The sequence below is a fragment of the Meles meles genome, chromosome 14 (assembly GCF_922984935.1).
Source record: "Meles meles chromosome 14, mMelMel3.1 paternal haplotype, whole genome shotgun sequence".
Taxonomy (NCBI): Eukaryota; Metazoa; Chordata; class Mammalia; order Carnivora; family Mustelidae; genus Meles; species Meles meles.
Genome location: NC_060079.1, coordinates 70,637,385 through 70,654,290, shown reverse-complemented (window position 1 = coordinate 70,654,290; position 16,906 = coordinate 70,637,385). Strand labels below are relative to the sequence as shown.

Here is a 16,906-nt window from a genome sequence, read left to right as displayed (position 1 = left end):
CCACTGGGTGTCTCTCCTGCTCTGCGTATATAAATGTCCCTAGTTCTTCTCTCACGCAGGTGAAAAAGCATGTTTGGACTTCAGGAAGAGAAGATCAAATAACTGAAAAGGCATAATTTCTTTTTAAACTACTTACACAGAGAGTATTCCAGCTTTAGAAATCATGGGACAATAAGCCTGGGATTACGATAGTAATGGAACAAGACAGAAAACACGCTAAACGTGTTATCACTACAGTAAAAATTCTTTATGAGGTCCTGTCTTTTGAATCTTGGTTTTTATTTTTCCTTCTTAGTATAAAGAATTAAATATGGCATTCTTTTGTTTTATTTACTTAAAATACTGTACAGAGTATCTATTACAAGATAAAGTTTCAGACTCCATCAGGTTACAAATCCACGACAAAAAGAAAATCTGCAGACTATTTACTGAGTATTCAGAATAATGGAGAAAGTACTTGTGAAAAGAAGACCTATGTCAGCAGCACAAAACAGGATTATTCAATATTAAACGTACCTTCCAGAAAAGCTAACATTGTAAGCAACAAATCATTTCATTCAGACAACACGTTACGTAACTTGAACTAGCTCAGGACGTCTGGGTCCTGTACTTCATTCATCATTACTCTCACCGTGTTTCTGTCCACTGGACAGTCTAGAGGTAAAATGCTGATTCTGCATGTACTGTTCTCTTAACTAAATCCCCTCGAGAAAAAAGAAGTCTGTTCTTTTCTCTTCGGTGATCAATTTTTTTATTCTGTCACCACCACCCACAAGAAAGCCAACTGTATTTGTTCACTGCGAAATTAGATTCTACTTTTAAGACAGGTGGGTGGTACGTATTAACACCCACCCGCACACAAAGAAGAAGAACACCGTCGAATGAGCATGCAGGAGATGGTACACATGTGTGCTGGGAGGGATGAGGGAACACGGATGCAGGTTTTAAGGTGAGCTTAAAGGGAGCAGCTCTGGCAAAACTCAGCAGGAAGAAAACTTACGGGACAGCTTCAAAAAACTCAGCTCCAGCTACATGACAGGAGAAAAAAGGGTAAGAAAAGAGGAGAGTCTCTGGGTCAGGGGAGTAGCACTGGAACCCTCCTGCCTACCCCAAAGTCCACAACACCTACAAGTGTTTCAAGATCCATCCTGATTAGCCTCGACTGATCACAGAAATTGCAATAGCCCTGCCAATAAGAGGTAAGCCTAACCCTTCCCTGACACATTAGTCTATCCTTATCCTCCTTCGGACCCCTTCCACTTATATTTCTCTTGCGATGGTGTGGAGTAATGGCATGTGACCCAGCTCTGGCCAGTGAAGTCTAATGAGGGAGTTTCTGAGAAAGGTTTCCTTGCTCTCAAAAAAGAGATACTGAATCTCGTCATTATCTAGGTGTGACGGCCGAAGAGTGAACTGCGGTTACCCTTGAACATGAGGGAGCTAGCCTACGGACAAAGCTGACGGTCAGAAGATAGGAGGGTAGAGAGACGCTGAGTACACCGGGAATTCTTGTTATGTAAGGTAATTTCCTTATTGTCTACACTGCTTGCATGAGAATTTTCCATTACTTTAAGCCAAAAGCATTCTAACATGTTACCAGAGCTAGTATCTGGAATCTTAAAAACAAGTGAGATAGCAGATGTTACAGAGAATAACATAATGATACTATTCTGATGAAAACCAGCCTACTTTAATGGTAATGCTTTAACTCTCAGGATTCTGAGTACTTCTTTTGGTCTCTAACAAGAGCACAAATGTAGTCAATGAAGATTCTAATTTTATTAAGAAGCAGTTTAACATATTCTACCTTAAAGCACAATATTCCTATGTAGTATCTTGTCAAGGGGCATCATCCTTGCCTTGGTGTTTTTCTGAAACCTAAATCAATCTATAAAATATGAGATGAACCAAAGTTTGATAGATACAAAATACATAATTTGTTTGAAAGAAAACAAATTATAAAATCTAACCAGAATAACATGTAACATTAATTGCAGCTATCTGCACCAGGTTATTCTAATTCAAGTTCTTCAGATATACAGCTTAATCGTCAATTCTCAGCAAAACCCATAGCAAATCAATTTTCCTTACTCAGGGCAGAAAATTAAACAAATGAGCAAAAATTTCTAAAATTAAATAACTGGGGATTATTCCCTGGAAAGAAATTTCACACCTGAGGCTACAGAATAGGAAGAATCCCTCTCAAGACTCTACTGTAAAACTCGTACGATACCAAAACAATGTGGGATATGGACTTTTTTTTTAATGATTTTATTCATTTATTTGAGAGAGAGTGAGAGAGCAGACTCCCCACTGAGCAGGGAGCCCAATGTGGGACTCAGATCCCAGAACCCTGGGATTATGACCTGACCCAAGGGCAAATGCTACACCAACTGAGCCACCCAGGCGCCTGGCATATGGACTTTTAGATCACTGGTTCTGCACATCAGAATCAACCTGGAGCTTCAACAAACCACAGTTGCCTGGCTTTCACTGCAAAACCAAATCTATCTGAGTCTCAGAGGGTGGACATCTGTCTTGTTTTTCAAGCTCTCCAGATGCAGAGTGATGGGCTGAGGACCACTGATTTAGACTTTGATGTAGGATTAATCATATTTTAAGGGTTTTAGGCACCTTAATTGAGAAAATGATGTGATGCCTAGGAATTAAGCCAGCCACCTAACAACTATGAAGACTTTTGGGTATGGCTGGTACTTGTTAATAATCAATTCCCACAGATGAGCCTTGCACAGAATCATGCTTAATGAACACACATACTGTAGTGAGGTTTTGCCCCTCATTGAAATATTGCTGGTGACATGACCACATAAATTTCTCCATTCTAGTATAAAACAGATTTTAGGGCACCCGGGTGGCTCAGTTGCTTAAGCAATTGCCTTTGGCTCAGGTCATGATCCTGGAATCCCAGGATCGAGTCCCGCATCAGGCTCCCAGCTTCACAGGGAGTCTGCTTCTCCCTCTGACCTTCTCTTCTCTTATGCTCTCACTCTCTCTTTCTGAAATAAATAAAATCTTTTTTTTTTTTTTTAAAAAAAAAGACAGATTTTAAACATAAACATAAGCATCAAATCAAAATCAGTCTTGGAGAAGGAAGGTCAAAAAGAGTCTGGACCAAGAGCTGAATTAGAATGGATCACGTGAACCCTAAACAAGAAGCTAGCCATAATTCAGGATGCTGGAAGAATACTGGAAGATGTGGGCAAGGTTCAGGGTGAGCCTGGGCAAGTATGGCTGAGATTCAGTGGCCTAGGGGTGGCACAGGCCACAAATGTGATCACTCTATGGCCTACGGTCAATGTTCAGATGTCTAACTGAGAATGAGGAAAGAGACCAGAACTGGCAGCCTGGATAAGGAAGCAAAAAGAAGTATATCAGGATCTAGTAGAGTCTTGCGGATCCACACAATAAATAGAACAACCTCTTGAGCTCTATGCAAATGCCAGGACAGCGAGAGGGGAAAGGGCTTTTGGACTGACTACACTATAGGCCGTAGTGTTTGCACACACAGTGAACGCAGCAGAGTAGTACTTTCTGCTGAGCCTTTACCAGTTCTAAAAATAACTGTCACGTGAAATAAGAGAGAGTTAGGATTAAAAGGGACCTTACAAGCAATTTAGTTCACCTGTCATCCAATGCTGTCAGTAGACCTGAGTTTCACTGATGGCTTTCTAAACTACAGAAAATAAATGTCAACATCTTTTATAAAGATTAAAAAAATCAGGGCCCCTCGGTGGCTTAGTTGGTTAAGCATCTGACTCTTGATTTAGGTCAGGTCATGATCTCAGGGTCACGAGATCAAGCCCTGAGTTGGGCTCTGTGCTGGTGGCTTGGAACCTGCTTGGGATTCTCCCTCTGCCTCTTCCTCCCGCCCTCCCCACTCTAAAATAATAATAATGATGATGATGAGAAAAGAAATGGTTTGAACTGACATCCAATAATGAACCATACTGATCCAAATTATTTATTTATTTATTTATTTGACAGAGATCACAAGTAGGCAGAGAGGCAGGTAGAGAGAGAGAGGGGAAAGCAGGCTCCCTGCTGAGCAGAGAGCCCGATGGGGGGCTCAATCCCAGGACCCTGAAATCATGACCTGAGCCGAAGGCAGAGGCTTAACCCACTGAGCCACCCAGGCACCCTGTAAAATTCAACCCTTAAGTTCGTTTGCATTCAAAAATAATTTGAGTAGCTTACCCTTCTGTCATTTCCTTCACAGAAAGAACTTTTAAACTTAACTATTTAAAAATGTTGGTCTCTCCAGTCTGTCACTATGTAAATATTTTTTCAGACTATAAGACATAAAAAAAATTTATCTCTTCATACGTTAAGTTACTGGTGACCTACTGTCCATAAGACATATTCCTTGAGTTACATTTCTAGCTGTGGCAAGTTACACTTTGAACTAAACAATCAGTTTCATCTAATATAGCTTCAATTTCTTCTACCTGTACCTACTCACCTTGATGGCCAATGAGATTTAATGGGATTGAATTTTTCTCTAAGCAGATTGATTCTTCCAAATGGGTAATCATTAAGAAGTAAACTCCTTATCCTTTTCTTTGATAGCTGTCCTACAATCTTAGTCTTTATTCTGACATGTAAATTTACACATCTGCTATAATACTGTATAGCATGTTTATCATTAATCACAACAAGTCATTTATTTCTGTTCAGGCTAGGAAACTTACTTCTGTAGGGCAATACGCAGTCAACCAAAAACTTGATGAAATATTTTATAGGAGTAAATCAGATTTTGGAAAACATTATAAAACTCTGATCATTCCTAAAATGGTTGCAAGCTCCCATGCAGGCAATCCCTAATCTCTTTAAACAACTTGGTGAAAGGACAGCCATACAAAATAGTGCAGTTTCCACCTCACTTAAAAATTGATTTACCAATTTAGGTTGCTCAATTTATTGACATTTTTCTGTTTTATGATAACTAGGTTATCATAAAAATAACAAAAAGATTTAGAATGCATGGGGGAAAAAAACTAAAAATCCATAATTATACTACCCAAAATACAGAGACAATCTATTAGTATTTTTGTACTTCTTTCTCAATTCTCTGCATTTTTTAACATACTTGAAATTATAAAATATAATACTTAGTGTTCTGCTTTTCTAACTTAATAGTATGGCTATTAAAATGCTATAAAAGGGGATGGCTGGTTGATTCAGTGGGTTAAGCTTCTGCCTTCGGCTCAGGTCATGATCTCAGGGTCCTGGGATCAAGCCCCGCATCAGGCTCTCTGCTCAGCAGGGAGCCTGTTTCCCCCCTCTCTCTCTGCCTGCCTCTCTGCCTACTTGTGATCTCTGTCTGTCAAATCAATAGAATTTAAAAATAAATAAATAAAATAAAATGCTATAAGAAGATTCACTTACCATCTGCCTACTGTTGGACACTTAAGTTGTTTTTAATTTTTAATACTCAAAAAACATAACATGGAGATATTAGTACACAGGCTTTTTTCTATATTAGGATATACACTTAAGTATATATTCTTACCAGATTCTCCAGCACTAAAATGATCAAATGGATTCCCTTCGGCATCCGGGTTTAGTAACATCATTTCAAATGGGATATCTTCCGCCTGAGAATTCTCATTGTCATCTTTGCATGTATACTTGTCTGCATAAAACACGTGCCATGTTTGTGGATATGGAATCTGGGACACGGTCAGATTATGTTCAGTCTGATTCATGGTCACTTTAAAAAGAAAGAAAATAGCACTTTGAAAGCAAAATTCTCAAACGTACTCATTGTTTCTGGCATAAAATCAACTCAGAGTTAGAATTCTTTTGCTTTGTTCCTACTACCTTGAAAACTGAAGCCCTGGTGTAGTACTGGAATAAGGCCTGTAAATCATAAGGCAGGTAAGAATAATGTATCTTAACCAAAGGGATCACTACAGATGTACTGTGAAACACCACAAATGAGCAGAAAGTTTCAATGAAATTTTGAATCTGAATTTTAAATATTTTACAGTTTTCAAGTGGATTAGTAACATTAAGAATTTTTTATTGTGAGGAAATATACATAAACACAAAAGTAACTATTTTCACCATTTTGAAGTGTACTGTTCTGAGGCATTAAGTACCTTCACAATGCTGTGTAATAACTGCAGTGACATTTTTGAAAATTATATTTGCGTTAAAACTAAAATGGAACATTCAATTCAGGGAATCATTAGATCTAAAAACTATTACCTACAAATACCTTCAAAAGATTTTCCAAAAGCTTTTTCTCATTGATTATTCTTTAAAAAGGTACTGAAAGGGGAAGAGTAGAAATGACCGGAGTATCAGAGTCGCTCTGCTGGGTCAGGTCTATACAGTTGGGAGAGGGGGATGCTCATGAATGTTGGCATCACACAGATCTGTGTTTGAATCTGGCTCCAATACTTACCTTTGGTGTAAACTTAAGTTATATGTTATGATACTTTTTCATCTGTAAAATGAATACTTAGAGCAAAGAGCTGATGGAAGGACTAAGTTATATGAGTCACTTACCATGATACCTGTTCTATAGTAACTGCTGAATAAAGACTGATTCTCCTTTTTCTTTCTTCAAAACAAGGTAGTTATACTAATAAATGGTTCTTAAACCAGGGTAATCCTGCTGCCCTTCAGTACATTTGAAAAGTACAGGGACAGTTCTGTAGTCAAAATAGTTGAGAAGGTCCTTGAGGGAGGCTGTGCTAAGCCTCACGTAATCCAAGGTAAAGTTTCATACAATAAAAACCTGTTCTGCCCCAAATGCCAAGAGTACCCCCTTTGAGAAAAACTTGATGATGTCTAAGATGCCTTCCAAATCTGAAACTATGATTCTGACTTCAGAGGCATTCACGAACACTACCATGAAGTGGTAGGGCAGTAGTGTCTCAGCACTATGTGTAATAAAAAGAAGAGAAGAGTTAGAAGTAGTCTTGGTGATGTTACTTAATAACCTTGCGACTCAGCAAAGAAATTGCTTACCCTCTCAAGATGTGTTTCTTCAGCAGTAAAATTCAGATACCTGACTGAACTCAGAGTTCTTTTGAGGAGCAAATGAGACAGTATATGAAAATCCAAATAAAGAGCCTGATTCTCTACAAAGTATTCTTTTTTTCCCCCCCCAAAATAGAGTATTCTTAAAATATAAGATTATGGTGGGCCCAATTCCCAACTCTAAATTGCCCCCACAGCATGTAAGCTAGTCTCGATCTTTTTCTCAATTGAAGAAAAAATGCTTTTTAATAAACAAGACACTTCCTGAGGGGAACATGGGGATTTGCATGGGGGCATTATGAACTTACTCATTTTCTTAGGGGTCATGATGGTATTGTTGTTATGAAGAAGTGCTCATGACACCCACAGCTTATTTTACTATGCCTTGATTAAAAACAAAAATCACACACATACAAATATAAAGCAAATGTAACAAAATATTAACAATTACTGAACCTAAGCAAAGGATACACTCATGTTAGTTGTACTACACTTTCAACTCATCTGTATGATTGGAGACTTTGCAAATAAAATTTTAAAAAATGCTATTTATAAGTTACCTTTATAAATGAGATACACATTTATCTAGTCAGGATTCAAATTTTGAGGACTTAGACTTTACAACTGGGAATTTCATTAACAGTAGTTAAAGCAGACAAATGATTTTTATTAACAATGCCTCAGCATTGTTTTTTGGGCTCTATTAATTTAGCTGACATACTTTTGTTTTTGGTTTACTTATTTATTGTATAGCTTCTTGAAAAATGTAGCAAAGACTCTAGTTTCTGTTAAATATTTGAAGACCTTTAATAAGAATTCAATATATGACCAATAGTGGCTCAGAAATTAGGCTTTTGAAATGTGCAGCTCCCAATTACATAATCTGGACCTTATAAAGGTTCTGACACGTTCCATTTTATCATTATCACTTGCACTTTTTTCTTAGATAAAACAACACAAAAATTAACCATTGTATTTTTCACCAACATACTTTTGAATGTCTCATTTTCAATTATGCAGATTTATATAAAATAAAAACAGAAATGTGCTTCAAAAAATGATATTGGCCGTCGGTTTTTTGCCTTGTGGCCTTTTTTAGCAAGCCTGGGAAACAAGCATCTTGACAAAAACTGTATGTTCATTGTTTTTGAGACAAAAGATTACCACACAGCATGCGTATTTCATGCTGATGTAATTAGTATCTCACATATTAACAAACGTGAATTACAAAGAATGGTGTCACATGGCTAGCTGCCCAATCATGCTATAAAAGAAAATACACAGAATAATAAAATGCTAACAACCTTTAAATGATTTATAAAATACACTTAATGTATAAAAGGAATTATTGTGCATATGATATATAGACAATACTAAAAATGTTTTGTAAGCAAAATATTTAGCTTTTGTAACCTGAATCTCCTTGTTAAATTTTTTATATAAAGTCATAATTTTCAGTGTTTTTAACTGTCTCTCTCATTTGCCTGCTTTAAAAACCTATAAAACACGTGTTTTTAAAAAATCTGGTGTAGTATTACGACTTTACTAAAAGAGGAAAAGGAAGACTGAAACATAATTTCTTAGACATTAATTTGAGAGGCTGTATATTCACAAGCAACATTTGACACTACAGAATTTCTCTGCTAGTCTCTTCATAGTTTCATTGCAGCAGTAAGGTTTTATATAGGAATTTTACATAGGAATTTGGCATAATTAATAAACTCATTACCAAGTAGGTAAAAGGCTCTTAATTCTGAAAAGTCACATGAATGGCCAGGAAATGAGAATTATTTCTATAAGAAATTATTTAAAAATACGTGGTACTATGCACTGTCATGAATTTAGGATCTGCTTTTTGTTTCAGTGCACCAAAGCTCCTGAATAATAACATACTATAAATACGACAACTAATATGTAAAAGTTGGAGGATATTTCTTAAGACTTGGCTTCTATTGCTAGGAAAAGAGTTGATGACTTCTGCAGAAAGCAATATATCTATCTCACCGGTACTTAATTTATTTCAGGTCCCCAAATTTCACAAAACAACCTTCATTCTGCACAAATGCCTACTTCCTGAGATCTTCCATTCCAATAATTCCAAAGAATACCCTTGTACTCAACAGAAGAAGAATAGAGAAGAGGGAAAAATAGTTTAATAAACAACTGCAAGAAGTTTTGGAAGTTGTAGCTTTATAAATATGCAACATCCTAAAAAGTTGTAATTAGAATCGCAGCAGTTTATGACTTTCAGGAACCTTAAGGAAAACTTATCCAACTTTCTCGCTGTATGAATAGGTAAAGTGAGGCTCGAAGAAAACAAGCAGTGATTCTCAGTTTAGCCGTCTTTCCACTGCACCGTGCTCTCCCCCCTACACCTAAAGTCTATGACTGAAGGTATATGACTAATACAAAAATTATGTTTTTCCAAGTGTATAGTGTATGGTGTAACATTAACTAGGTAACAAAAAAACTAAATCAATTCCTACAGCTCAAAGCTTTAAATTGCTTGCTAAGTTTTTACTGGAAGAAAAAGACCAAATACAAAGCAATCAACCTAACAACCAAAACAAAACAAAACAAAAAAAAAAACCCCAAAACAAAAAACAACAACAAAAAAAACCCCCTCAATCTCTTCCATGAATGGTGTTAGGAAAACTGGGCAGCTACATCCAAAAAAATGAAACTGGACCACTCTCTTATACCATACACACACACACACGCAAAAACACCTCAAAATGGATTAAAGACCTAAATGTGAGACCTGAAACCATAAAAATCCTTGAAGAGAGCACAGGCAGTAATTTTTCTGACCTCAGCTGTACACAACATTTTTCTAGATATGTCTCCTGAGGCAAGGAAAATAAAAGCAAAAACAGATTATTGGGACATCAAAATAAAAAGCTTCTGTACAGTGAAGTAAACAATCAATAAAACAGAAAGATAACAGGGAAGAAGAGAGTTCCAAATGACATATCTGATAAAAGGTCAATATCCAAAACATATAAAGAGCTTATATAATTCAACACCAAAAAATCACAAATAATACATTATAAAATGGGTAGAAGACATAAACTGACATTTCTCCAAAGAAGGCATACAGATGGCCAACAGACACATCAAAAGATGTTTAACATCACTCATCATCAGGGAAATGCAAATCAAAACCATACTGAGATATCATCTCACATCTGTCAGAATGGTTAAAATAAAAAACACAAGAAGTAACAACGGTTGGGGAGCATGTAGAGAAAAAGGAGCCCTCGGTGCAGTTGCTGGGAATGCACACTGGTCCAGCCACTGTGGAAAACAATATGGAGGTTGCTCAAAAAATAAAAATAGAAATACCACATGATCCAGTGATTTCACTACTGTGTGTTTACCCAAAAAATACAAAAACATTAATCTGGAAAGATATACACACCCTTATGTTTACTGCAGCATTATTTACAAGAGCCAAAAGAGGGAAGTGGCCCAAGTATCCACTGACAGATGAATGGATAAAGAAGAGGTGATACATATGAAATCTTCCGTTTGCAAAAACATGGATGGATCTAAGGATTATACTAAGTGAAAAAAGTCAGTCAGGGAAAGACAAACACCATACTCTTAACCAGAGAAAACAAACTGATGGTTACCAGAGGGTGGATGGGTGGAGGGATGGGTGGAAAAGCTGAAGGGGATTAAGAGAACATTTATCATGATGAGCACTGAGCAATGTACAGAATTGTTTACTAACTGTAGTAACTTTAGTAATTGGTTTACGTACCTGAAACTAATATAACACCATATTAACTAAACTGGAATTAAAACAAAACAAAAACAGAAACAAAAAACCCTTCAAGCCCTAAGCTCTATGACAATTCATCCTACAAACATTTAGTAAAAGCTTAACTGAGCACTAGGGTATTGTAAATTTTCATTCTCATATTACCATGTAACTAACATGCATAGTACTTAATCACAATTGCAATTTCGCGTTTATTCACATTGATTAGATTCATTTCTGTCACCCCCACTAACCTTAAGGGCCAAGAGTATATTTTGGTCCCTGATTCATCACAAGGGCCTTGTCTAGTACATGAAGCAATGGAAATGAACGAGTAGACGGAGAGAGCCCTGCTGCTCTGACTGATTTTATAACAAATACATAAGATATAAAGTGGTAACTATAGTATGTGCTATGCAAGAAAACTAGCTATAAAAACTCAACTGTCAACTTAGTGTAGGGAGGGGCCAAAGAGGGAAGGAAGAACAAACAAAGGAAACGTCTGTGCAAAGGCCCAGGATAGCGCTGAAATAAAACAAGCCTACAAGTAAAAAGAGCCCGGAGGGGACACTGCTGTGGGATGGAACTGGGGGGTAAATAACGGCTACACCATGACCAGGTGATCAGGTCAAGGAGACCTGTCTTTGTCCTAAGTGCAAAAGAAAATGACTGGCGTATTTCTGGGTGTGGCAAGGAAGTGAATGCGACATGATCAAATCTGCTGTTCAGAAAGATCGCTCTGGTTACGGGGGGCACCAGCATGGCAGCTGTGGCCAGGAAGGAGACTACTGCAACAGGCAAAAGATTATGACAGCCTGGAATAACATGGTGGGGCAGAGACACAGAAAAATAGATGAAGTCCAGAGATATTCAGAGGTCACTTACTGACAGATTGGAAGGGGACGGAGAGGTCAAAGAGGGAGTGTTGGAAGACTCCCTGGGTTCTGGCTTGTTTATCGGACAGATGGTGGTGCCATCTTGAAAGAGGGAACACCAGAAGTGGAAGACGACCAGGTTTGGATGGGCAAGAAGATGAACTGGTTTTGGACATTGTAAGTGGAAATGGAAGGTTATAACTTTTTACCCATCTGGGGAACACTTAGATGACCGAATTGGTATAGAAAGGAAAAGACAACTGATAATGAGCATTTGACAAATTTCCCTGGTAAGTTCTGAAAACCAGGGGAGGGAAAATAAGTTTATGTAACCATCTCTTTGATACCTAAATCTAGTCATTCAAGACTTCTTCAGCATCCTGTCATTGTCATCTCATTAATCTAGATAAGAGATCCCCACAAGAGGTGGCAGGGATTGCCCCGCTTCTACCATTTTTTAAAAAAAAGATTTATTTACTTGAGAGAGAGAGTGTACATGAGGCGGGGGAAGTGGGGAGAGGCGGAGAGAAAATCTCAAGCAGACTCCATGCAGAGCACAGAGCCCAGTGTGGGGCGCGCACTTGCAACTCTGAGATCATGACCTGAGCCGAAAACAAGAGTCAGATGTTCAACCAACTGAACCCCCAGGCACCCCGGGGGCTTCTCCTCTTATCCCTATTCCTGCTAGCTGCCTTATGAGGGACCCAGAGAGCTGCTGAGACTAAGACTGAAAGTTCAGAAAATGGCAGTGTTTTACTTGACTAGATTAAAAGAAGATTCAGACTCACTGATATGCAGAACATGGTAGGGGAAATAAAAGGGGGGAAAGAGAGGAGAGGAATAATTCCCATTTTTTTTTCCATGGGTGCTTCACATTCCTACAACCAATTACCTTCCAAGGGGTAAAATGGGTAGCATGGTATATGCCTTTCATTTCTACAGAAATTAAAAAGAGTTCCACTAATTCTGGATAATGCATGCTAATACTTGGATAATGTTGATAAGCATGGAGGGGTTCAAAGATATAGGCAACTAGAATAATAAAAGAGCTTTTCCAGAGGCAAATCTAGAAGTTTACAAATGATGCGGTGCTGGTACCTCCTAAAATGACACACTGTGTCACCCTACGACTGGATCCCACGTTCCAATAACATGTTGCAAAACAGCATAACTCAAGGGCACCTGGGTGGCTCAGTTGGTTAAGCAACTGCATTTGGCTCAGGTCATGATCCTGGAGTCCTGGGGTCAAGTCCTGCATCGGGTTCCCTGTTCAGTTGGGGGTGGGGAGAGTCTGCTTCTCCCTCTGACCTCTCCTCTCTCATGCACTCTCTCTCTCTCTCTCTCAAATAAATAAATTAAAATCTTAAAAAAAAAACAAAAAACAAAAAACAAACCCAAAACCCAAACAGCATAACTTGGGCTAAATCATACAATTAACTGAGATAACACATATTTAGTGCTTAGCTCAGTGGAGCAGAAAATAAGCATTCAACAAATGCTATTATTCATTCTATGCTGCCCCTGGGCCAAAATATATTTGCCATATTGGTATGAACTATGTGACTTACTTATAAGAAGTCTGAATGAAGGAGAGTATGCCCTTTACATTATCTGGATATTTTTCAAAAAATTTTAATAAGGGGAGGGGAAAGTCATTTTATCCTTTGATCAAGGAAAACTTTCGCTTAAAATGTTCTAGACAAAATGTCATCACAGTGTGATGTGTCATGAAACATGCTGGTATGAAAACAAAGATTTTAACATTCGAGAGGGAAAAAAAAAACCCTATCTAATGATCAAAGAAAAGAGGATATACTCACTTGTCAACTGAGCTTTGGATAATTTTTCACCACAACTATAACCATGACTGCTCTCCTGTAGCTTTAGCCATTCCTGGGCTTGGAACAGGTAGAGTTTAGCTTCTTTTCCAACAGCTACTGCTACGTTGTTGATTCTGACACACAGAAGAGCATGGTCACCTTGACATTAAGACAAAAATTATTAAATAGTTTGGTCTTGTATGGAACTCACATGACAAGGCAATTCAACATCTTTGTTAATCAAAACAGGAATTTAAAAAGCATAATGTTTCCTTTTGCTTTTTAAAATTTTTTAAATTTAAATTCAATTAGTTAACATACAGTATATTATTAGTTTCAGAAGAAGAGTTCAGTGATTCATCAGTCTTTTTTTTTTTTTAAGATTTTATTTATTTACTTGACAGAGAGAGATCACAAGCAGACAGAGAGGCAGGCAGAGAGAGAGAGAGGGAAGCAGGCTCGCTGCTGAGCAGAGAGCCCGATGCGGGACTCGATCCCAGGACCCTGAGATCATGACCTGAGCCGAAGGCAGCAGCTTAACCCACTGAGCCACCCAGGCGCCCCGTGATTCATCAGTCTTATAGAATATCCAAGAACACAGTTTTTCTTAGATCTCACTTAACTAGGTAGATCACATTGGAATGAGCATCCCATTCAGGTGTAAATCAAAAGACTATTCATATTAATTATCCAAATTAATTTGTGCTATCTCCTTACACTTCCAATGAAAAGTGATGCCATTTCACTGAATAAACAGCAATATCCGCTGTATTTGGACATTCACCATAAGAGAATTTTGGCCTCATTTTACAACCACTCCACGTCTTTAATATTTGTTCATAAACTATCTACAGAAATTTCCCACCAAAGTTCCTCTTGTTTTCTAATAGAACATGTGTGTTAATATACTTTAAATGTAAAAAATACGCATAGCTAATAGCAAGAAAGTTTAAACAAATGAGTTTGGGGGTAGACATTTTACACTTGATAAAAGATTTGACATCTTTGACTTTTACAAAGGAATGTGCAGAACAATAGATGTTGTGAGACACTATAAAATAAGCCTGGTTGTACACACAGAGCACACTGAAGGCCCCGAACAGAAATGGCAAAAAGTAGGTGCCTCTAGGGAAAGGGACTCTGGGTGAGAAGTAAAGCAGGAGACGGTTTTCAGTTCTCATTTTAAGATCTCTTCTCCTGTACCGTTGTCATGTTTGTTATAATTATCACTTTGACTAAACATTTTAAATAAATTCATGTTAGATGTATCAAGGAATAAGGAATGTCCAAGTCTCCTACATAAATTGATTACATTATAAACTATCCAAAATTTTAGAAGTGACTTGAAGGCTTAACATCTTAAATCACATTCTGAGTTAATTATTTCAGTATAACTTAGTATTATTATTTTACTGAATTCAAATTCACTGAAGACTGGAAATGATAAAAAAATTTATATATATACAGAAAGAGCGTGCATGTGTGTTAATATTCTTGGAACACTCAGGTCCTCAATCTTCCTTGAGATATCTCGATTATCCACCTCTGTTTCCCCTCCATGTTTACCAAGTAAAAATGAAATACCAGGTTTTCTAAGTCCCTCTGCTACTGATAACCACATCATAGCTTCCATATATCCCAGATTTTCTAGCACCGTCCAGGTTGTGTTATTTATTGTAGTGTCTTTGCTATCACTGTCAATATTCAAAGTACAGTTACAGCCAACTGATTAAAAAAAAAACTAAAAATGTGACCTAAAAATAATAATAAAGTGTTTCTAGAGTTTCTTCTTCACCCGATGTCTGTGCCACACTGGATATTGGAAAACTGGCTTGTGTTCATTTTTTCAGCTATTTTAAACACTTTGATTTAAAAAAAAAAATTTATTTTTCAGGTTCCCCTCCATTTACACCAATTCTGTAATTTTGCAATACTTTAAATTCTTTTCCTACACCAAAATAGCTTCTTGGCTCTATTACCTTCTCTGGGACAACAGTCTGACATTGCATCTTTTAACGTTAAAAACTGTATTAATCAAGGATACCATCCTCATCAGGGCAAATAATTTGTATTTGGAATACAATACCAGTCAAATAGAGTACCAAAAGTACGAACCAAGAAAATCACTTAAATTTCCAGAGTGCAAGTAAAGCAAAAATCAGAATGAATTGCAAATTCATTCATTTAAGACTCTGATTTTTGAGGGAGACTAGGAAGTCAGAATCAGATGCAATTCTCGTTTCAGAAAGGCCAGAATGATGAAGCTTCCAGAACACACTTACGTGCATTTCTGTCAAGTGAATTCTAGGCCTCCTGGTCCATGGTAAATCTACTCCTTTAGTAGTGGTGTAACCAAACTGTCCCCCCTTGGGACCACTAGATTAGCAAGTATTTTATTTGTTTGTCAAGACCCTCTGCTTCGAGCAGGTTTTAGCAAATTATCTTAAAAACAAAAACTAAACCCAGTAAATATAAGTTCTGGAGCTTAAATGCATCCTTAAGTACAGTGTCTTAGTGTATACAACCAGGCTGAGACAGGACTGAGCAAAGGATGCTTCCTTGAGGGAAGGATCTCGAAAGATGCAGCAGAGGAGGTCCTCGGTACTTTCGTCCGTGTGGGGAGAGAGGGGAAAACGGTGTTTCAAGTGCAGAACACAGTCACTAGTCCCGGGAGGGGGCTGACCAGGGAGTGGGGAGCAGCGACCGCACGGCGGGCGTTAACGCATCCCCGGATCCCGGCAGCTGCGGTCGGGGGCGGGCTGCCGGCGATGCGGGATGTACAGGTGCAGCTGGGGCAGTCCCCCGCGTCGCGGCCACCGGCTCCAGGCCTCCCCCAGCGAGGCGGGGAGGCGCTGCCCGCCGGATGGGCCCACGCGCCTGCATCGCGCTCCCCGCCCCCGCACCTACCGTGGAACTCGAAGTGGCCGATGCTCTGGCCCTGAGCGTCTCGGGCCGCGGCGCTGCTGAAGCTGCCCCGCAGGGTCTTACCCTGGCAGCCCGGCGGCCACCAGCAGCAGGCGAGAGACACCGCCAGCAGCCGCAGGGCTCCCATCCCCCCCTCTCCCTCACGGCACCTACACCGGGCCCCAACCGCCTGCGGCCGCCTTCCCCACGTCGGCAGCCGGGGCCGAGGGAGGAGGGAGCAGGACCGGCGTCCCGGACCCGCCCCTGGGAGACTGACAACCTATGCGGCAGGCCCCTCCGCCACGAGCCAAGTACACTCACCAATCAGAAGCCGAGATAGGCGGGACGTGTGGAGGCGCGCATCCCATCACTCCCCAGCCTGCCGGCTAGTTCCCGCCTTTTTTATGGAGACTCGGAAGGATGTTGCCTCAGGTTACGGAAAAAGCCTAGCCCTCCGTCGTCTCCGTGCGTGGTACTACTGCGCATGCGCCAGGCTTACCAGGGAGTTTGTAGGATTCTGGAAGAACTGA

General features: G+C 39.0%; 1 protein-coding gene across 1 annotated transcript in view; it reads right to left on the bottom strand.

Moving 5' to 3' along the window:
* GPR180 (G protein-coupled receptor 180) overlaps positions 1-16,619 on the bottom strand; it is a 28,261-nt gene extending 11,642 nt beyond the window's left edge. The window contains exons 1-3 of the mRNA XM_045978460.1: positions 16,380-16,619; positions 13,473-13,631; positions 5,531-5,731 (exon numbers count right to left, since the gene is read on the bottom strand). Of these exons, the coding sequence (XP_045834416.1) occupies positions 5,531-5,731; positions 13,473-13,631; positions 16,380-16,524 (505 nt within the window). The 5' untranslated portion in view covers positions 16,525-16,619. The remainder of the gene's footprint in view (positions 1-5,530; positions 5,732-13,472; positions 13,632-16,379) is intronic.
* Between the last annotated feature and the right edge of the window lie 287 nt (positions 16,620-16,906).